The 22486-nt window shown below is 46.5% G+C and overlaps 1 protein-coding gene and 1 non-coding gene across 2 annotated transcripts in view; both read right to left on the reverse strand.

The window, feature by feature from the left end:
- Nucleotides 1-22486, reverse strand: part of KPNA4 (karyopherin subunit alpha 4) — a 30596-nt gene that overhangs the window by 1153 nt on the left and 6957 nt on the right. Inside the window, exons 2-16 of the mRNA XM_054386092.1 lie at nt 18795-18839; nt 17883-17972; nt 17756-17785; nt 17616-17668; nt 14867-14962; nt 13949-14034; nt 11699-11785; nt 9407-9576; nt 9270-9314; nt 7902-8033; nt 7133-7261; nt 5074-5178; nt 3151-3222; nt 1924-2086; nt 937-1031 (exon numbers count right to left, since the gene is read on the reverse strand). Coding sequence (XP_054242067.1) covers nt 937-1031; nt 1924-2086; nt 3151-3222; nt 5074-5178; nt 7133-7261; nt 7902-8033; nt 9270-9314; nt 9407-9576; nt 11699-11785; nt 13949-14034; nt 14867-14962; nt 17616-17668; nt 17756-17785; nt 17883-17972; nt 18795-18839 — 1398 coding nt within the window. The remainder of the gene's footprint in view (nt 1-936; nt 1032-1923; nt 2087-3150; nt 3223-5073; nt 5179-7132; nt 7262-7901; nt 8034-9269; nt 9315-9406; nt 9577-11698; nt 11786-13948; nt 14035-14866; nt 14963-17615; nt 17669-17755; nt 17786-17882; nt 17973-18794; nt 18840-22486) is intronic.
- LOC128971001 (small Cajal body-specific RNA 7) lies at nt 6490-6807 on the reverse strand. Its single transcript, XR_008489234.1, has one exon. It is a non-coding gene; the product is annotated as a small Cajal body-specific RNA 7 (non-coding RNA).

A 22486-nucleotide genomic window follows, 5' to 3' on the forward strand; every position in this document is an offset into this window, starting at 1 on the left:
TCAAGAGCATCTCCCTCTCCACCTAATCTGCCTCCTTGAGTCAAGCCTTGCCGTTCCCCTCCCTCAACTTCAAGCACTATGATGACAAAATGATTTAGGCTGAAATGTTTTGGCTTGTAGGCTCCACAGCCCCCAACTCTCCTGTTCATGCACTTTTCACTCCTGGAAGGTCATGCACTAGCCCTGCTGCCAGCTTATCAACCACCACAACACTATTCAAAGAACTAAGGAGGAATCTGCAGCTGCACTGGGAGTAGGCAGCACACAGGTCACTAAAGTGACACTGAATTCCAAGCCCTGCTGCTTGTGCAAGAGCTGAGCTGCTAAACAAGCCTTGAGTCTTGCTGTTCACACACAGAGAAACTCTGGCACCCACTGGGGACAGCAGGACATGAAAACAACTCAGCCCTACCATTTGGACAGGATTCTGCTCCCAGGAGTCCCTCCCAGAAGGAGAAAGCCCTCCCTGCACACACAGTTAATCCTACAGAATGAATCAGGGTATGCTGACATCATTGGAGTGCCTGACATGCAATTCACTTCTGTGTTGTAAAGTGCACCCCAAGCTTAACTCTTCATTTCCCTGTTTAAACTGAAATGAACATTCCTGACCAGCACATCCAACCCTGAAATCACCAAACTACTTCAGATTGCTTGCTTCTTTAGCAGCAGAATCTCAGACTCAGTGCTCCAGTCAGCAGGGAGCTTATCAAAGGTGAAAGCTATCAGCTACTCAAAGCCCAGGATCTTAGTCTCTGGAGATGAGTCTTAAATTAGGCACCAGATCTTTAGGTATTTCAGTAGGAAGATAGGCAAGAGGTTCAAATAGAGGCTCACTCCTGACTGAAAAGCCAAGCAGAAGTCAGAGAGCAGGGGTCAGAAGCTTCTTTTGGCAGCACAATGATTAAGCAGAGTGCAGAGCTACTGCACACTTACATCATCTGAGGAGAAGAACTGATCGATGATCTCATAAGCCAGTTTGTAGATGTCTTCATTTTCATGATTCTGTAGCTGTTCAATTTTCTCCAGTCCTGCAATAAATACACAAACACAACAGTTACAAGTCTGAGTTCATGCAAAACAACCTCAAGGCCTCCTCACACCACAAAACTGAAACCAAATCCCCAAGTTCACAGAAGCTGCTTTGGCAGCTACACCACACCAGCAGCATGTTGGCATCTAATAAAATTCCCACTCTCAAACTCCTCCACATTTTACTTTTTCATTCACAGAATTCCCAGCACAGTGGGGGTTGGAAGAGACCTCTGGAGCTCACCCAGTCCAACCCCCCCCTGCTAAAGCAGGGCACCCACAGCAGCTTGTCCAGCAGCACAATGCCCAGGGGGGGTTGGAAGCTCTCCACACAAGGACACTCCACAACCTCTCTGGGCAGCCTGCTCCAGCCCTCCAGCACCCTCACACCAAACAACTTTCTCCTCCTCTTCAGATGCAACCTCCTGGGTTCCACTCTGTGCTTACTGCCCCTTGGCCTGTCCCTGGGCACCACTGACAAGAGCCTGGCCTCTTGCCCCCCACAGCTCCTTTAGCTCTTGCTGAGCATTGCTCAGATCCCCTCTGGGGCTGCTCTTCTGCAGGCTCTCAGCCCCAGGGCTCTCAGCCTTTGCTCCTCACAGAGCTGCTCCAGGCCTCTCAACAGCTTTCTAACCTCTGCTGGACTCTGCCCAGCAGTTCCCTGCCTCTCTTGAACTGTACAGCCCAGAACTGGACCCAGCAGCCTAGCTGTGGTCTCACTAGTGCAGAGCAGAGGGGGGAGGAGGAGAGCCTCATGACTTTAATCAGTTTGCAAAAGCAAAAGGTCACTTCAAAGAGCTTTGCCTAAAACATTGTGCCAACACCCACAGCCAACAGCAAATTCAGATGGCAGGAAGCTAAACTACCCAAATCCCAAGGCCTGATCCATACCTCCACACTCTTCTATAAGATTGGCTATGGTTTCTGCTTCATCTTCAGCCATTTTTAATATATTACTTAATCCATCCAGAACCACCTGCACAACTTGTGCATCTTTTACTGTCAGCAAATTGCAAAAGGGAGGGATTACATCTTGTTGAATTAAGTATGCCACCTGAAGGGGAAAAAAAAACATCAGCAAAGAGTTAGATCAGGAGTGTGACAGCTGCAAAGAGTGCAAACACACAAGTTTCCTGAAGGCAAAGGACTCAGTCACTCAAGGTCAGAGAGTTCTGCAGCAGTCACTGAGAAATTGTGGCTCTGAAGCATTAAAAGGTAACATTTTGGTATTGTTGAAAGGATATTTCAAGCCTAGAGCACACAAGTAGCAGCTGCTGAACTTTTCAGTATCAGACAAGGAGTTTCAAGTTCATCTTTGAGGAGTGACACCACCACCCCAATCCTGCCACTCCACTTGCACTCAGTGGCTACTATCCTTGTAGTTCACAGGCTCACAGGAGGTTAGGGGTTGGAAGGGACCTCTGGAAATCTTCCAGTCCAACTCCCTTGCCAGAGCAGGACCAGAGAATCCAGCACAGCTCACACAGGAACACATCCAGACAGGGCTGCAAAGGCTCCAGAGAAGGAGACTCCACAACCTCTCTGGGCAGCCTGTGCCAGGGCTCTGGGACCCTCCCAGTGAAGAAGTTCCTCCTCATGCTGAGGTGGAACCTCCTGTGCTGCAGTTTCCATCCATTGCCCCTTGTCCTATCCCAGGGTGCAACTGAGCAGAGCCTGTCCCTGTCCCTTCCTTCCTGACCCCCAGCCCTCAGCTGTTGATAGATATTGATCAGATCCCTCTCAGCCTTCTCCTCTCCAGACTAAGCAGCCTCAGGGCTCTCAGCCTCTCCTCCCCAGGCAGTGCTCCAGTCCCTTCAGCATCTTTATTATCACATTCTTGTCTGCAGGGGGGAAAAATATAGGAAGACAGATGCTGAATGACCTGAATGCAGTCATTCATAGCCACTAGGTCATCCTACCAGGAGAACTTGCATCCAAATCCCCACTGACACTCCTAATTCTCAGGTCATTCCAGGAACAACCCAAATTCACTCTTCAAATCCCTTGTGGAAAAGGGAAGAGAATCCAGGCATTCAAAATCCTGGCAGCAGCAGCTGGTTTAGACTCTCCCAAAAGCACCCAGGCAGATAATGAACCTTCTCTTAAGGTCTGACTCACTTGGTCTTTCCTTCCACTGATGGTTAAGTTGCTTATTGCCCAGGCAGCTTCTTTCTGAGTACCGAAGTCGCCCTGAAAATACAACCAGAAACAGAAAGAATCAGTCCAGGGTTTATGTTCTGTAGCATTCTAGTGAAAGCTTGTGTCTGTTCCAGCCCATTCTGCATGGCATCTGCTTAGCAGTTTTCACTACAACTATCAAGTCCTGGAGATGTTTGAGGCTACCCAAGAGTGTTCAGCCCCTCCCTGCAACCATGGTCTTAAATCCATCTTCCAGAGGAAAGGAAATTGGTTTGCATCAAAATAAATAACTCCACTCCCTTATCAACAGCTCTCATGCATTAGAGGCAGAGATAAGCAGGAAGGGTCACTTCTGATAAAGCTGCCTCTGAAGCAGCTCCAGTCTGCTTCCTACACTTCAAGAGAAAGGTCTCCAACTCTTCTCCCAGTGATCAATGCACTGGCAGTTCCCAGAACCGTGTGTGATGTTACTCTGGGGGGAAAAGACCAAGGCTGTCTCCAGCTACTGCATCTCTGTCCTGCCTGAACACATCCTCAAGTTGGGATTTCTGCCTTCCTTCCACGCTTTAGGGAAGAAAACAAACAGCAAGTAAGGAATCAAGCAAGAAGCAGGAAAAGGTTGAAAGCAGAAGTGTGCAGCTAAAAGCTGCCCTTCTTTCTCACAAAGAGCACAACTGGCTTGAAAACTGTTTTGGAAGACAGGCAGTGAAAAGGCAGGCAGGTATTTGAAGTCCCAACTAATGAGCCATTAGCATTCCAACTCCAGTGCTCAACCAGCAATGAGTAAGCAGGAGAAAGGCATTCACAAGGGTTTGTCAGCAGCTCCTTCACTTCACTGTTCCATCAACAAGGTAACAAAAGCTTCATTTACTACTGAGAAACAGCATCCACCCATCCAGGCATACAGCCTGCTGCTGTGCTATGGAAAAGCCCTCAACACCCAAAATCTCTTCCTTGTTTTCTCTGTTTCCTTGATGTAGATTTCATTTCCTCAAAAGCAATGGATGAGACAACCCCAGGCCATGCTCTGGTGTCACAGGATCATGACTTGAGACGCTGGAATGGGTTGTCCAGGGAAGTGGTTGGGGCCCCATCCCTGGAGGTGTTTAAGGCCAGGCTGGATGAGGCTCTGGCCAGCCTGCTCTGGTGTGAGGTGTCCCTGCCCATGGCAGGGGGGTTGGAACTGGCTGAGCCTTGTGGTCCCTTCCAATCCTGACTGAGTCTAGGATTCTATGACTTGGATCAATCTGGATAAATGCAGTAACACCAACAGCTGGATAACTGTCACTGTTGAGCACTTATGTTCAAAGCTTCATTGAATGGTTGAGGTTGGAAGGGACCTTCAAGATCATCCAGTTCCAAGCCCTTGCCATGGGCAGGGACACCTCCCACCAGCCCAGGTTGCTCAAGGCCTCATCCTACCTGGCCTTGAACACCTCCAGGGAGGAGACATCCACAACTTCCCTGGGCAACCTGTTCCAGTGTCTCCCCACCCTCACTGTTTCCAGATAATGCAGGAAACAGGGATGAAATCCTTAAGCCTTGGCAAAATGCTGGGAAGGAACTCAGTGCTGTTCCCATCCAGCCCTCTTCACACCACTTCTGAATAAAGAGTTCTGTCCCCTTTATTTATAGAGTGAGAAAAAGAATTTAAATGAGGGTTAAGAGCAGCTGAGGAGCTTCTCCTGCTTTGCTTCCCCTCCCCAGTCCACCTGGCAGCACTTCACAAAACATCACCAGTAAATGTATTTTATCTTCCAACCCAGACAAGCCACTCAAGGAAAATGTTCACCCCTGCCCCTCTCCCACCAAGTTTACAGGATGATGTAAAACATGAAGCAAAGAATTCACTGTCAGCTGCTCCAATTAAAGAAACAAACTGTTCAAGCCTTGTTATCTAACCTTATCTAGCAGATGTATTATCATTGGAACAAGGTTTGCATCTATTACTGCCTGAACTTGCTGCTGGTTTCCTGCAGTGATGTTAGACAGGAACCACACTGCTTCCTGCAAAAGAAAAAGAGGAGAAGTCAGTATTCCTTCTGGGCAGTTTTCTCTGTCCCATTTGATTTCCGCTCCAGCAGGACTTTACACATGTCTGGTTTGAGATCTGCAACTCATACACCAGTCCAGCTTCAATACCATCAAGTAGTAAATCAGTTGGATCACACAGAGTTGAAATTCCTGCAGGTATTCAGTCTGCAGAGGACAGTCTCACCTTGGTAAGAATGAGATTTGTGGAGTCTCCTAAGTTACAAACAACTACTCCAAATGCACAGATTAAAAGGGAGAATTATTTGGAGACAAAGTCACAAGGCTACAAACAAGCACTCACAACTGAGCCTCTTGCTGAGTGTGAATCAGAGAATGGTTTGACTTGGAAGGGACCTCCAAAGCTCATCCAGTCCAACCTCCTCTGCAAGTCAGCAGGGACATCCCCAACTAGATCAGATTGCCCACAGCCCTCTCCAGCCTCACCTTCAATATCTCCAGGGATGGAGCCTCAACCACCTCCCTGGGCAACCTGTTCCAGTGTTCTACAACCCTCCTAGTGAAGAACTTCTTCCTCACACCCAATCTCAATCTGCTCTGCTCTAGTCTGAAGCCATTGTCCCTGGTCCTGTCCCTGCAGGCCTTTGCAAACAGTCTCTCTGCAGCCTCCTTATAGCCCCCTTCAGGTACTGGCAGGCTGCTGTTAGGTCTCCCTGGAGCCTTCTCTTCTCCAGACTGTTGGTCAGGTAAGCTTCAAAGGGCATCATGCTTCCCAGGTAGGAGTGGGAAAGGAAAACCTTTCTTTCCTTCAAAACCTGTTCCACAAGGTTTCTCCTCTTACTGTCAATCAGGAAAATGCAACATCTGTTGTTTCAACACCTTCTTCTCAAGAATGTGGGAAAGTTACATGACCCAAGGTGACCATGGGAAAGTTACATGATCCTTGGTGATCATGCTGTCCAGAAGACTCTCTCCTTCCAGCAATAACCAACAGCAGGTGCCTAGGGAAGCGTGCAAGGAGAGGTCTTCCCCCAAGCAGAACCAGCCAAGTCCTCAACAGTTGAAACTGTGAACTAAGCCCAAAGATTGTATCTAGATTCTTATGTTTAAAAGGATTGAGGCACCATCACCCTCTGGAAGGAAGAATTAGCCAAGAAACATCAGCATTTCACAAACTCTTAAACATATTCAGAGCACCCCCTCATTTGAATACCACAGCTGACAAATTCCTCCCCTCCCAGCAGCCCTCCACCACTCCTCAATTGCCCTCATCTGGTACAACAGCTTGTCAGGCAGGAATTCTGACCTGCCATTCAACTGAGTCTCTTGGATCAGCTCACAGGTTCACTGGCCTTAGTGAAGCTGTCAGAGATGTAGGATGCCCAGGCTTGTCCTGGTGGGCTTGTTTGGGGCTTTAATCATCAGCACTGTTGTAAGGAACACCCCAGAGTTTCACAACAGGCCTCAGATGCACTCCGGAAGCAGCACTGCACCATCAGTGCCCCCATTCAAAGCCTTCCCCACACCTGCACCCACACATACATTCCCCACCCCCCACCCCCAGTCTAAACTGGGTTTAAATCCCAGTTACCACACACACTCCATTCCAAGGCACATCCAATTATCTCTATTTCATCATTTCCAAGAGATTCAGTTTAATTAAAGCCAGGCTGCACCTAGCAAGAACTTGAACTTTGAAGTCAACAGCCAGAATTGCAAGAGAAAAGCTTTCACTTCATAAAAGTTCAATTAGCAGACTCAGGAACCAACATTCTGCTCCAGGGCAGGTTTGCAGCTCCCCTGAGGGATTTTTCTAGGTGTTAACTTCCAAGAACAATTTCAGCACTCTGCCTGACCTCACCGTAATCTGGGGCGTTCAGCAGGCAGCTACCCCAACCTTCCACACCACACCCTGTGGAACCCAAAGCAGCTAAGCCAAACATCAACCAGCTGCAAGCTTTGCACTTACCTTATTAATTTTTTCTTTGGGATGTGTCAGAAGTGCTAGAAAATGTGAGAGGGCCTCACAGTTCAGAACTACCTGTGTCTGCTCATCGGTGCCAGTGACGATGTTTCCCACAGCTCGCAGGGCAGCGGTCTGGAACAAAGCATGGTCTTTGGAGAGGGAAATTCCAGAGAGCTCCTACTTGAGCACACACTTTCAAGCAGGTTTTATGCAAACCAGAATCGTTTTGGTTGGAAAAGACCTTTAAGATCATTGAGACAAACCAAGGCTGGTGCTAAACCACATCTGGTCCCTCAGCACCACATCTCTGCGCCTTTGAAACCCCTCCAGGGATGGGGATTCCATCACTTCCCTGGACAGCCTGTGCCAGGCTTGGAGAACCCCTTCAGGGAAGAAGTTCCTTTTAATACCCAACCTAACTCTCCCCTGGCAACACTTGTGCCTGTTTCCTCTCGTCCTGTCACTTGTTTATTAGGAGAAGGACCCCACCTCATTCCAATCTCCTTGCAGGGAGCTGCAGAGTGAGTTCTCCCCTCAGCCTCCTCTTCTCCAGACTGAACACCCCCAGCTCCCTCAGCTGCTCCTCCCCAGCCCTGTTCTCCAGACCCTTCCCCAACTTGGTTGCCCTTCTCTGGGCCCCCCTCCAGCACCTCTGTACCCTTCTTGTAGCGCTCTATTCCACATGAAAAACATTGAACCTTCAAGATGAACCATAAAAACTTCTGCAGGATCATATTTTCAGCAACGCTTCTGTCAAGGAATCCAAACTTACTTGCACTTTAACTTCTTGATGACTGAGAAGTGGAACCAAATGAGGGACAATTCCAGAGTCTATCACCATCTGGATCTGTTCATTCCCAGCGTCTGTTAGGTACGAGAGTGCCCAGACTGTATCTACCAATATCTAGGAGCAAAGGCATCTGTAATTAGCACACAAGTGCCACAAGGCTCACAAGTCACTTGAAACACAAAACAGTTCTGACTGTCAGGCCACAACTGATGCAATACAGAACAACCTCCCTTGGTTTTACCATCTTCACACACTGCACTCTACACCAGTCTGAAAGGAAGCTGCTGTTCACCTGGCCCCAAGACTGCACAGAGATTAACACTCAGTTACTCTGCTAGCCTCTCCTGGATCTCTGAAGGATGTCACAGAATCACAGACTGCTTTGGGTTGGAAGGGACCTTAAAGATCATTAATTCCAACCCCACAGCCACAGGCAGAGACACCTCTTACCAGACCAGCTTGCTTGTCAAGTCCAACCATCAACCCAACGCCTCCACGGCCACTAAACCATGGCCCAAAGTCCCATGGCCATGGAGACTCCACCACCACCCCCCCCTCCAGGGATGGGGGGGACTCCTCCACCTCCCTCTTCCAATCCCTGACTGCTCTTGTAGCAAAGAAATTTTTCTTCATCTCCAACCTAAACCTCCCCCTGGTTCCTAACATCCAACCTAAAGATAGTAAGAGAATTTCTTCAAACCATTGCCCCTTGGGCTGTCTCTAGACCCCCTCAGCAAAAGTCCCTCTGCAGCCTTCCTGCAGGAGCCCTTCAGGTCCTGGCAGGCAGCTCTGAGGTCCCCCTGGAGCCTTCTCCTCTCCAGGCTGCACACCCCCAGCTCCCTCAGCCTGGCCTCACAGCAGAGCTGCTCCAGCCCTTGGAGCATCTTTGTGACCTCCTCTGACCTCTCTCCAGCAGCTCTGTGTCCTCCTTCTGCTGGGGACACCAGAGCTGGAGGCAGGACTGGAGGTGAGGTCTGAGCAGAGCAGAGCCAAGGGGCAGAATCCCCTCTCCTGCCCTGCTGCCCACACTCCTCTGGCTGCAGCCAGCACACAGCTGCCTGCTGGGCTGCAGGAGGGCACTGCTGGCTCCTGAGGAGCTGCTGAGCACCCAACACCCCCAATGCTCTTTCTTCAGAGCTGCTCTCAACCCACTCTGCACCCAGCCTGGATTTGTGCCTGGGATACTTAAAAGAAGCAGTTACAAGATCTATTTCTGCCTTAATGAGAGAGAAGAGCAGATTTTAAGTTAAGATAAGCTTTATATTTCAGTAAGTTAATTATGCCAAGCTTTACATTTCATCTGAAAACCTCTCTCAGAAGCCAGAGCTGGCTCTAAGAGGTGTTACTTACATTTACATCTGTGTGGTGAATTAGAACACAGAGTGCTGGAAGGATCTAAGGAGGAGAAGAGAGACATCTGATGGTTATTTTTAAGGCAGACACTGAACTTCAGTTTAGTTTGCATGCAGAGTGTGGAACTCAGTCACCTCCTGGATGGTTTCCATGGGTGGAGGAGGGTCTTTGTGACGGCACAAGTTGACCATGACCCACGTAACATTTCTTAGGAAGGTTATGGGAATAGATGGGCTGATGAAGGACAGCAGTGGTTTCACTACTCCGAGGCTAATAACGTAATCTCTACACTGGGGTCCATCACCTGGTGGAGAGAAAGAAGGAAGATGACAAAGATCAGCCTCTGCCACTCACCAAAGGTTTCATTTCTGCACACCCCAAGCTTCAGTTATTTCAAATACAGAATAAAAGGCCTTGGGTACATAAATACAGAGGCACTGATACAGAGCCACCTATCATCAACACTTCTACAAAGCTTGAGTGGGACCTGTGGCTGCCTCGTCCTTTTGTTGGGAACTACTCATTAAAACCAACTAAATTCATAGACTCACAGAATGGTTTGGGCTGGAAGGGACCTTAAAGGTCATCTCCTTCCAACCCCCATGCCACAGGCAGGGACACCTTCCACAGAGAAGTGTGCCATGATTTATGGATGATATACAGGCTGGGGTGGTGGTGGGTGAGGGGTAAGGGGAGGTAGGCAATGCCAAATCCACAGAACTGTTGATAGTCCAAAGTATTCCTGAAGTTCACAGACTGGTGGTGGTTGGAAGGGACCTCTGGAGATCACAGAATCATAGAATCCTAGAATCAGTCAGGGTTGGAAGGGACCACAAGGCTCAGCCAGTTCCAACCACCCTGCCATGGGCAGGGACACCTCACACCAGATCAGGCTGGCCAGAGCCTCATCCAGCCTGGCCTTAAACACCTCCAGGGATGGAGCCTCAACCACCTCCCTGGACAACCCATTCCAGGCTCTCACCACTCTCATGGGGAAGAACTTCTTCCTCATGTCCAGCCTGAATCCCCCCACTTCCAGCTTTGTTCCATTCCCCCCAGTCCTGTCACTACCTGAGATCCTCAAAAGTCCCTCCCCAGCTTTCTTGGAGCCCCCTTCAGATCCTGCAAGGCCACAAGAAGGTCACCTCAGAGCCTTCTCTTCTCCAGACTGAACAGCCCCAACTCTGTCTGTCCTCCTAGGAGTGGTGCTCCAGCCCTCTGATCACCCAGTCCAACCCCCTGCTCCAGCAGGGCACCCACAGCAGCTTGCCCAGCAGCACAATGCCCAGGGGGGGTTGGAAGCTCTCCACACAAGGACACTCCACAACCTCTCTGGGCAGCCTGCTCCAGGCCTCCAGCACCCTCACACCAAACAACTTTCTCCTCCTGTTCCTTAACTTTTTCCTTATGCAAAATGCCATCACAAAGTTTATAATCAACACTAAATCATCCCAAGGAGTTCTAAACTGCCTGAGAACTGACAGTCACCTTCCTATCTGGGCTTCATCACTGCTTCCTTGAAGGCAGCATCTGAGCTGTACTGCACATGCATCACTACTAGTTTGAGGCAGCCACAACAGCGTGCATTGGGCTGGTTTGCTTCTCAAGAAGGACCAGGCACTTCCAACACATCAAACTGCAGAAACCTCAGCCTGTCACAACAGATATTGGAGTCCTCTAGCACTACAAAGTCATGGCTGTGAACCACCTCTGCTTGCACAAGAGGTTAAACAAATCAGATGAAAGCTTGAATGATAACAACTGATCTAGAATTCAGGTGGTGTGTAAGCTCAGGCAACATCTGAAGACTCAATGCAGAACAGTTTTAACAGTCTGCTTGTCAGTCTCACAGTATTATCAGAGGTTGGAAGGGACCTCAAGAGAGGCAGGTCCAACCCCCCTGCCAGAGCAGCATCACTTAGGATCCTGCTTAGGATGCACAGGAATGCATGCAGGTGGGTTTGGAAAGTCTCCTCCAGAGAAGGAGACTCCACAACCCCCCTGGGCAGCCTGCTCCAGGGCTCTGGCACCCTCACACCAAAGAAGTTTCTCCTCATGTTGAGATGAAATCTTCTTTGTTGCAGTTTGAACCCATTGGTCCTTGTCTTATTCCTGTGCACCACCCAAAAGAGCCTGGCCCCCTCCCCTTGACACCCACCCCAGGGCTCTCAGTCTCCCTTCACAGGGAGATGCTCAAGTCCCCTAAGCATCCTCCTGGCTCTCCTTTAGCTTTGCCTGGATGTGTTTGGGTGCACACAGTCAATACCCAACAGACAAACAGGAATAAGCTAACAAAACAGGATAACTGCCAGGTGAACACTTGCTTTGTGTCTGCTATTCCAGCACCTCCACCTCCTAACACACCAAATCCTACCCACTTTACATTTAGGAAGTCAGAAGTTGTTAGTGGCAGGAGTAACACAAACCTATGATATTTCCTAAAGCCCACACAGCTTGCTCACAAACATTTTGATGAGGTGAATGCAGCAGTCTCAGAAAAAGTGGCACAGCATCTGAAAGACACAAAGGAAACCCCATGGTAAGAAAAACATTGCTCAAGAGAGAAGAGAGGATTTCACACAGAGCTTTTAAAGAAAACTTCATCACTGCAGGAGAAATTTCTCTCCTGCTTCAGTATTGGGCAGAACCTGCCTGCTCAGGTGACACTGAAATAAAAACACACTGGAACCATTCTTCTTCCAGCACACTTCCTTACAGAGCCCACATGATGAAAGCATCTCTGACACTTAATTGAAGGCTCACAAGTTTACTGAAGCTTGGCAGGACTCCAAATCTAACTTCTAGAGATTGGAAATTCCATGCTAGGTTCCCCATCAGAAGCAACCCCAAGGTAGGAACCAGACCTGTGGTTGGGTGATACCAACTTTTTGCAACACTATGCTTTGACTGTGCTCAGTTTGAGACCCAAGATCTAACACACCACAACCTGATTGCTGCAGAGGAGATTGTTTCAAATGCTGCTACCACTGTGTGGGGGGTAAAGCAGCAGCCAACTGAGTGAGCTGTATGAAAGGGGTTCAAAAGACAACCCAAACTCCACAGCTGTTATCAAGGCAGCAATTCTTCCACCCTGTGTTGGTGTGAGACAGAAGAATGCTCCCAAGATTTATACCCAGCTCTAAGGTGCTTGCTTACCTAGTCACAGAATCATTTTGGTTGGAAGAGATCTTTAGGATCATTAAGTCCAACCATGAACCCACCACTGCCAGGTCACCACCAAACCATGGCTCTCAGCATCACAGCTACACAGCTTTGAAGTCCCTCCAGAGATGGAGACTCCACCACTTCCCTGGGCAGCTTGGTCCAGGCTTTGACAACCCTTTTGGGGGAGAAATTGTTCCTCATGTCCAACAAACTTCCTCTGGCACAACTTGAGGCTATTTCCTCTCATCCTATCTCTTCTTAACTGGGAGAAGCAGCCAACCCCCATCTGGCTCCAGCCTTCTTTCAGGGAGATGTAGAGAGCCAGAAGGTTTCCCCTCAGCCTCCTCTTCTCCAGGCTGAACACCCTCAGCTCCCTCAGCTCCTCCTCCCCAGCCCTGTTCTCCAGACCCTTCACCACCTTTGTTGCCTTTCTCTGGACCTACTGCAGCCCCTCAGTGACCTTCCTGTAGTAAGCAACCAAACACATCTGTATGATCCATGTAATAAACACTGAGATTTCAACAGACAAACACCACATCATCTTGGAAACTGCACTTACTACATCAAATCAAGCAGCATGCTACCTTAGTGGTAGCAGCAGCATGCAGTGCAATCCAACATTGAGCTCAGCCATTAAAGCTCCTGGAACCTCAAGTAATCCAAGCTTGGGGGGGGGATTTTACTTCAACTTTAGGCAAAAAAAGATATTTTCCTGTCTGACTGATTCCTCCATGGTTGCTCAAGAAGCTCTGCTGTTTTATCATTCAATTCAAAAAGCCTGCAGACAGTTGTCCTTGGTTCTGCTTTATCAGCTGAAGTACCACTGCAGCCTGGGACAGAGTTTAGAAGAAAGTTTGCTGTGCTTGACAACTTGGATACCAAGTCCAACAACTCATTGCTTCAGACCCCTTAAGATATGAAGGGCAGAGTGTTTTCTTCAGCTTGATTTTGGAAGAGAGTTTGATGTCAGGCACCCTTTGGACTTAGACCACATCTTTTCCTCACTCTTCACAACAAACAGGAAATCCCTCCATGGGAGGTGTTTTTAGGGTTTGGTTTGGTTTCAAGTTTTTGTTGCTGTTTGGGTTTGTTTTGGTTGGTTTTGAGTTTGAAAACTGGAAACCAACACATATCAACTCTGCTAAAATAGGCTGAGTTTCCAGAAGAGATTACTCACCATTAGGAAACCCAACTGAATTTAAAATCAGAGAAAATGAAGAACAAGAGCAGGTGTGCTCTTCAACTGATGCTGCTTGCCAGAGAAGAAGTAGAACATCTGGCAGGAGCCTTCATGGGCAGGTCCCTTCAGCAACGAGCCTGTGATGGACAACTCAATTTCAACCTGGCTGTTGCAGGAAAGGACCAACCCTAAGATGTGTGGAATGGTGAGCATGCTTGAGACAGAGAAGCAGGAGTGTGGATGCTCTTTACAGCATCATTCAGACAGGTCTTGCTTTGGTGGAAAAGCTACAGTGAGTGCTTTATCAATGATCAGACTCTGGTGCACTTACTGGATTGAACTACGGCCTGGGTTTGTTCAGAGGTTCCAGAGGCAATGTTTGTCAAAGCCCATGCAGCTTCAAACTGCAAAGAAGGACTGCAAAGGGAAAAAAAAGAAAAGAAAAAGAAAAAAAAAAGAAAAAAGATGGTAAAATTGCCTGATACAGTTGCAAAGGTTACACTTAGTTATAAAGAAGACTTAGATTTTTCCAGAGAATTCAGACCAGGGGCTGGGTGATTTTTTTCTAACAGGCTGAGCAAGTAACAGAGGTAAGTTAATTTCATTGCAGTGGTTCTGCAAAGGTCTATATAGTTTAGGAACACAGAATGTTCTCTTCTCTTCTTCTCTGGGGCTGCTCCTGCTTCACTTTTGGGCTGTTCTATGTCCTTTGCTTAGCTGATCTTTGTTTTGACTGGTGAGGTCCAAGGGGTGTAGAGACAGACTGGCTGTGTAACAGCCTCTCAGGACTTATGTCCAGAGGGAACGGGATGGAGACAGCTGAATTCCTGTACAAGAGGGTATTCTGATGTTGTTGGACTGCAAATATATGTAAATATACCTTGTATATGTTTATTGCCTTTTGTACTTTTATATTTAGTCTACCTTTGTAAATGTAATTTCATTTTGCTTCCGAGTTAGTGTGGTAAATTTACCCTGGGGGGATAAATGTCCAATTTCTCGGGGTGCAAATCCAACCCACAATAAGTGAGAGATGACACTGGCTTGGAAAGAACCCTCAAAGGTCATCTTGTCCAACCCCCAACCTGCAGTCAGCAGGGATACCTCCAACCAGATCAGGCCACCCAGGGCCACATTGTGTCTGATCTTGTGTTGAGACCAGTTGTCAAATCAGATGCCATGGGCCCATTAGCTAAATGCCAAGCCCCCTTGCCATAATGGAAGTGCTTTGAGCTGTAGAAATACTCACTTGTCATCTCTTTCAAGACAGTGCACTAAAATAGGTAATATTCCTGATTTGATGAGATCATCGATGGGTGGATTGCGATCACTGGAAAGCAGCTTTCTGGTTGGGAAAGGAGAAAACACAACAGGGAGCAAACAAATCACAGGATGGGAAGTCATGAAGGGTGGGAAGTCCTCCCCCAGTGTCTCTCTCAGCTTCAGCTGCAAATGGCTAATCCCCCAAACCCGCAGTAGTGAAGCCCAAGCCATGCCATTCGCTGCCCTCTTCAGCTGCCATATTTTCTCTGACTACTTTTGAAGTTTATCAGCAGTCAGTAAAATGAAGATCAGAGTTCCTCAGTTACACCCTGCTGCAGCTTCTTCCACACCCTCCTGCAGCTTCTTCCTCCTCCACCCAACAAGAGAGAGAAACAGATCCCAGCTGCTTTGACAGGAAAGGTAGAGACTTTTTCTTCTTTACGATCTCAGAGAACAAGGATTCATAAAGTGTAACAGCAAAGAGCAGAAGTGTACCAATTTGTTTTAATTAATAATCCCTTTAGCTTCACTCTCCTGCAGTGAAGGAATTAAGGAAGCTTCTTGGAGGGTACATCTTGGGCTTCTGCCCCAAACTTACTAGCAGTAGGAAGAGGTATTCTATATAGAATCATAGAATTGTCAGGGTTGGAAGGGACCTCAAGGCTCAGCCAGTTCCAACCCCCCTGCCATGAGCAGGGACACCTCACACTACAGCAGGTTGCTCACAGCCACATCCAGCCTGGATGCAAAAACCTCCAGGGATGAGGCTTCCACCACCTCCCTGGGCAACCTGTGCCAGTCTCTCACCACCCTCATGGGGAAGAACTTCTTCCCAACATCCAATCTGAATCTCCCCATTTCTAGTTTTGCTCCATTCCCCCCAGTCCTATCACTCCCTGGCACCCTCCAAGGTCCCTCCCCAGCTTTCTTGCAGCCCCCTTCAGATCCTGCAAGGCCACAAGAAGGTCTCCTGGGAGCCTTCTCCTCTCCAGACTGCACAACCCCAACTCTCTCAGGCGGTCTCCAGACCAGAGCAGCTCCAGCCCTCTGCTCATCCTCATGGCCCTTCTCTGGACACCTTCCAGCACCTCCAGATCCTTCTTGTAACAGAGGCTCCAGAACAGGATGCAGTGCTCCAGGTGGGGTCTCACCAGAGTTGAGTAGAAAGGGACAATCACCTCCCTGGACCTGCTAGCTGTGCTTCTCTTGCTGCAGCCCAGGATACAATAGTCCCCTCCTCATATACCAGCCTGGAGGTATTCTATATAGCCCCCTCCTCACAAACCACCCTATTCACATACATGAAAAGCTTGGCAGAACTCAGCTAGAAATCTCCTTTCCACTGCTGCTTTGCCCTGAGAAATGTCACTGGTGTGTTCAAGGGACAACAAGAGGAAAGAGATGAAAAGCCAGAGCTGCAAAACAATCTCAGGCAACTAAGCAATGGAGGAAGATCTGAAACCAGACTATGTGAAGACTCGTAATGATCAGAAGTGAGTTTTCAGCTTCCAATTGAGTCCTTAAAGAAGACAAATTGTACCTACAAGCTTATAGAATTTAATTGTGCTTACAGAATCTTAATAGTGCTTTGTGTTCAGTGGGAAAACACCCTCACAGTGCTCTCTATCCACATACCAACTGCTCAAACAGGTGAGGAACTCACTACAAGAATCCAAAAACCTTCAGGTATTAGGTGGGTTGATTTTTGTTGTTGTTGTTGTGTTGTTTTAGAGTTTGCTTTTCCTTCAGCACTTCTCGTTATTCTTCTGTTTCTAATATTCCAGTTGAATGTTTTAGGGGTTAGACATGGGCAAAATTTTTCCTTCCTTCTCCAGCTTCAGTCCAAAGGGTAGTACAGATTCAACCAAGACTGAAAAGCATTTTTTTTAATCTCTAAAATATACTTTAATGCCTTTCCAGTAACATCAATTGCACTGCTTTAATTTTAAATTAATTTCCAAGCTAAAATAAATAAAGAAATACAACGGTAAGAAATCCACATGGCCACTGCCATTTAATTTCAAATCAGGCTTCATTCAGTGTACTTTAGTCTAACCTGGTTTAGATCAGCTGAAGCATAAGTAGTGTTGCTACCCTGAGCTGAAGTTTTTACTGAAGGCAACTTGTCCAATAGGAATGGGCAGAGAAACTGCTCTTGCCGTTATCATTTTCAAACACATGAATTCCCGAAAGTCCAAGTTGCTTCCAGTTCATCTGTATTCTGATCTGAAAGTCTTCCCTTGCACTCAAATCAACCTCCTTCTACCACAGAGGGTAAGAGTTGAAGCTTTCTGCTACAACAACCCCCCCCACCCAGCAGGTCATGAAAGAGCAGTAAAATATTAAATTCATGCACGCATTTAGGATCTCTTCTCAAATATACACACCTAGAGAATTCCTCTTAAAGGAAAGAAGGTTCTACTGGCCCAATCCATGACAACACTAGAAAGGGGATTATGCCAGTTCTCTCTGTATTTAAAAGCTGAAGGCTTTACAGTCCTGTTACTGAGATCTTTCCCTCATGGGATGCATCAAGCATTGCACTAAGATGAATCCTGACTACTTCAAAGTTGGATCTAAAGTTCTATTTATCAAACGTTCTGGTTTAACAAAAAAAAAAAAAAAAAAAAAATCAGTAAATGAGATCATTTTCTAGTTAAGCCAGAACACAATTCTGAATTGAAGAGCAATTATAAGGAATAAAAAAGGTCTACCTGAGCAAAGTGTGTTCTTACCTTGCTGCCTGCACAGCACTTAACTGTATACCCTGGTTGTCACTTGAAGCGTTCTGAAACAAAAAGAGAATTCAGGCTTTGCATAGATTTGTCACCATAACAAAGATTGTTCAATTACACATCTTGGGTTTTTTTCTTACCTGTACTATTGCCTCCAAAGAAGTGTTTTGCTAGGAAAAAAAAAAAAAAAAAAAGACAAAGAGACAAAAGCAGTTAGAAATCAGAAGCCAAAAGGAGATAAAGGCATGCTGGAGAGTCAGTTCTTACCACTCTGAAGTCACCATCGATATCAGAATCTTCACAGATATCTTCATGGGGAACATTTCTCCTCTTTAGAAGATGCTCATCTCTTTTGTTCTGAAAGAAAAGGATTTCATACTTTTAAGACCTTGGTTAAGCAGGGAACAGAAGCTTGTGTTTCAAACTTTCTTTGCTTTCATTGCTGCTGTTAACGTTTCCAGCCTTGAAGAAGCTGGGAATGGCTGCTCAGAGCAGCACATTTTGGAAACCACTTCTTCCCAGAAACATTTATCCAGAGCAGTAGCTGCTTTTGCTGGAGGTTTTATGTGCACACATCCATCACCACTGATGCTACAACCTATTTGTCAACGTTGAGAACAAGACCAGGCGACTCCCAGAGGCCAGTTTACTTTTCATCCCAAAAGGACAATAACTCAAGCTATGATTACTTTTTTAGCTCTCAAGAGCTACTTTCCCAGCAATTCTAAACAGTGTTCTCTTCAAACACACTCTTCCACTCTTACTTGGGTGCTAAACAACTGTTTCCAGAAAGCAAAGAGCTCTCTGTCTATAGATTAGAAAGAACATCTGTTTTTTCAAAGCAAACCCCATGCTTTTTATAAGTTCTTATAGTTCAAAACTTAAGCTGCAGGAGCAAGAATTATTCCCCTTCAATTGCAAGTAAAATTCTGGTTTTCAAGACAAAAATTAGGGAAATTTTAGTACCAAGTATGGTAACCTTAGAACTTCTTTCTAAACCAGAGTATCCTGACAGACTTTATAATTAAGATAAACAGTTCAACAATGATGATCTTGGACTACAGAACACACAACACTATTTTAGTATTTTTCAATCCTTCAGGAAAACCTCTTCAGTTTTACTGAAATACCAACACAGTCATACCCCATTTGGTAAAAATAATGCTGAGGTTCTCTCACCTTTCTCAGCTCCACAACAACTTCATTTCTTTGTCTTCTCATAGTCTGAAAAGAATCAAGATCAAAGCACATTAGGTTCTGAATCAAGACCAAGGCATTTAAGAAGCTCTTGCATGACTAATTTTAAGTTCCTGTACTTTAAACAGTACTTGCATAAACAGGATTTAATTTTCATTATAAAAGTAGAAATCCAGTAAGAAATGGAGATGGATTGTTTCTGCCTGGATTATTTCAGTAAGAGTTTCCTAGGTCTTCAAGAAAAATGGCTATATGGAATCAGAGAATGGTGAGGGCTGAAGAAATCTTTAAAGCTCATCCAGTCCAACCCCCATGCAGTCAGCAGGGACAGCAGCAACTAGAGCAGGTTGCTCAGAGCCCCAGACAACCACACCTGGAATGGTTCCAGAAATGGAGCTTCTACCACCTCTGGGCAACCTCAGACAGGCTCTCACCACCCTCAGTGTCATAAAGTTCTTCCTTCTCTCCAGTCTGAATCTCCCTCTTTTAGTTCAAATTATCAGCCCTTGTCCCAACAGGCCCTGCTCAGAAGTCTGTCCCCAGCTTTCTGCTCAGCTCCTTTAAACCACTGCAAGGCCACCTGAAGCTCTCCCTGGAGCCTTCTCTCCTCCAGGCTGCACAACCTCAACTCTCTCAGCCTGGCCTCACAGCCCTTGAATTGCTTTTGTGACCACCTCTGGCCCTGGTCCTGCCCTTGTTATGTTGAGGGCTCCAGAGCTGACACAGCACTCCAGGAACGAAGAAATCTCTTTTAACAGCACTGAAAGGAAAGTTGTGCATAAAACAGCACCAAAAGCTTTATAACCACCCCAGCAAACCAGCAGCATACTAAGTTTGCCCCAACACTTGTAACCTTGTCTTGATTCAAGGATTTTCATTAGGAACTTGCATCTCTTTCTTGCTCAGAGCAGTGGACAAACCAGGTGACTCCCCAGGCAGAGACACTTGGCTGCCAGACCTGTTACTGAAAGGTAACCATCACCACAGAGCTATGGTGAGAAACAGAGGCTTGCAAAGCACAACTGCTGAAGGACAAAGAATTTCAATAATTATGTTTTTCAGAATAAACAGATCTGAACCAGGCCCTGTTCTGAATGGTTCCTGCCAGGTTGCTCATCCAAGTGTAGCACCAACAGCATGTCCCTGCAGACAGAAAAGGTGGGGAAGTTCTACAGCAGCTCTCCCTCATCCAAACCTCCAAAATGCTGTCTGTCTATCCCAGACACTAAAGTAAATTCACATATTTCACACATTTCTATTACTTTATGAAACAGCACTAGCTCTGCGCCCTGTTGAATGGCTTTATGAAGTTCAAATTAAGAGACCTAGTAAGAAAAAACTGTTACAAAAATACCATTTATAAGTGAAAACCACAGGAACCTCTTGACACTTTAATAACAGGGAGGGTTTTTCAGGGTCATTTTCTCTACATTGAGACTATTCAAGGAAAGAAACCAATTGTAAATACACAGAAATAGGTTTACTACTGCTTGTGGTATTACAGTGCAAAGTGAAAATAGGGAAAAAAATACAAAACAATGTCTAGAATAAAAGCACTACAGACTAACTGGACTTTCCAGTGAGTGAGAAGAGCAAAACTAAAAAGAACTGCATTTTTATCTGATTTAACCATTCACAAGCCCAGCCAAAGCTTGAAATCCTGGAGTATGACAGCCTAGCAGAGAACACAAGGAAAATGAACAGCTCCAAGAGCTTCTGAGCAGCAGTAAGAAGCAGCTCTGAAGATAAGGATTAAAAGCTTGACTGTCAGGAGCATAATTATTTTTATCAAAAGGAATGTGCATTTCATCAGCATCAAATTCCCAGCTCTGAGCAAGACAGTTAAATTCTCAGGCGGAGTTACAAGGAGGAAAAAAAAAAAGGCAGAAAGGGATGTGAATGGAAAAGAAAGGATGGTTCCACACTGCTCTGGAGGTAGAACTTTTCATTGCTTGAGGACCAAAATGAAACTCATCAAGAGGAACACAGAGAGGAGGGGAAAACCCAACACTCCCACACAATAGCTTGCCTAATGCAGCTGCAGCACCTGGAATGGCCAAATAAGAGCCATCATAAGTACAAAGTGGCCCCCACTAAAAGCATCACAGTTTCCAGGAAGTACCTGCACCTCTCAAGAATATTCATTTAATTGGCCAAAGTTTAAATAGCTGAGACTACCACAGCTTAAATTCTGAGCTTTTTCAGTTTTCAAGCTACAAAAAGTCATGTCTGCTATGTGAGGTCAACAGTTACCACAGTACGCACATAAAGTTCATTCCAGGGTGAGGGATTTGCTCTCTAAAGTTCAATGAGCTTTTCAAATATATTCAAAAGTCCTCAAATGATAATGGGAATCTGTTTAAAAGCCACGGAGATGTGGTGCTGAGGGTCATGGTTTAGTGGTGATCTCGCAGTGTTGGGTTAATGGTTGGACTTGATGATCATAAAGGTCTCTTCCAACTAAATCGATTCTCTGATCTCAAAGGTGTCATCACTAAAGACAGGGGAGGGAAAAAAAAAAATCAATACCCTAACAATAAATCATAGAATCATAGAATTGTCAGGGTTGGAAGGGACCTCAAGGCTCAGCCAGTTCCAACTCCCCTGGCATGGGCAGGGACACCTCACACTCCAGCAGGTTGCTCACAGCCACATCCAGCCTGGCTGCAAAAACCTCCAGGGATGAGGCTTCCACCACCTCCCTGGGCAACCTGTGCCAGTCTCTCACCACCCTCATGGGGAAGAATTTCTTCCTAACATCCAATCTGAATCTCCCCATTTCGAGTTTTGCTCCATCCCCCCCAGTCCTATCACTCCCTGACACCCTCAAAAGTCCCTCCCCAGCTTTCTTGGAGCCCCCTTCAGATCCTGCAAGGCCACAAGAAAGTCTCCTGGGAGCTTTCTCCTCTCCAGCCTGCACAACCCCAACTCTTTCAGTCTGTCTCCAGAGCAGAACAGCTCCAGCCCTCTGCTCATCCTCATGGCCCTTCTCTGGATGCTTTCCAGCACCTCCAGATCTTTCCTGTAACAGGGGCTCCAGAACTGGACACAGTAAATCTTTATTAGTCCTTCTCTGGCCCATTAGGTAGTCTCTGAACTGATATAACACCTAGCTGAAAAATCCAGAAAAAGAGGAAAATGTCTTGTAACAAGACTGTAGAATTGTACCAAGCCCCTAATGGTCTCACAAGACTTAATCAAGGCCTTCCTGATCCACAGCTGTAACTGCAAGCTAAGGAAATAAGCACACCTATGGAGAAAGTGTACTGCAAGGAGCATTATTCCCACCAGACTTCAGTGATGACACTGCTGGTCACAGAAAAGCTGTTGCTGATCAAGGGCAAGACCCAATGCGCATCTTCAAGGAGCAGGAAGCTGGATTGCTAGAACACCAACTATAAAATACATCCTTACATCTTAACACTGACCAGAAGAGGATATTAAGATGTAAAGGATATTAAGAAGTAATAGTACTAATTACTAGTGAGCCCAAAAGGAAATTTATTCCAGCTCAGGTGCTAACTTACACCTCCAGGACAAGCACATCTGCATATGTTTGACAGATACAGGAAAGGAATGGGACCAAAACAAATATGCCAAGAAAAAAATAGCAGCCTCAAACATGTCAGAAGTTTCTTTACTTCAAAAAAGAAAAAAAATCCTACGTGCAGTTG

This window comes from Indicator indicator, chromosome 13, assembly GCF_027791375.1.
Source record: "Indicator indicator isolate 239-I01 chromosome 13, UM_Iind_1.1, whole genome shotgun sequence".
NCBI classification, from domain to species: domain Eukaryota; kingdom Metazoa; phylum Chordata; class Aves; order Piciformes; family Indicatoridae; genus Indicator; species Indicator indicator.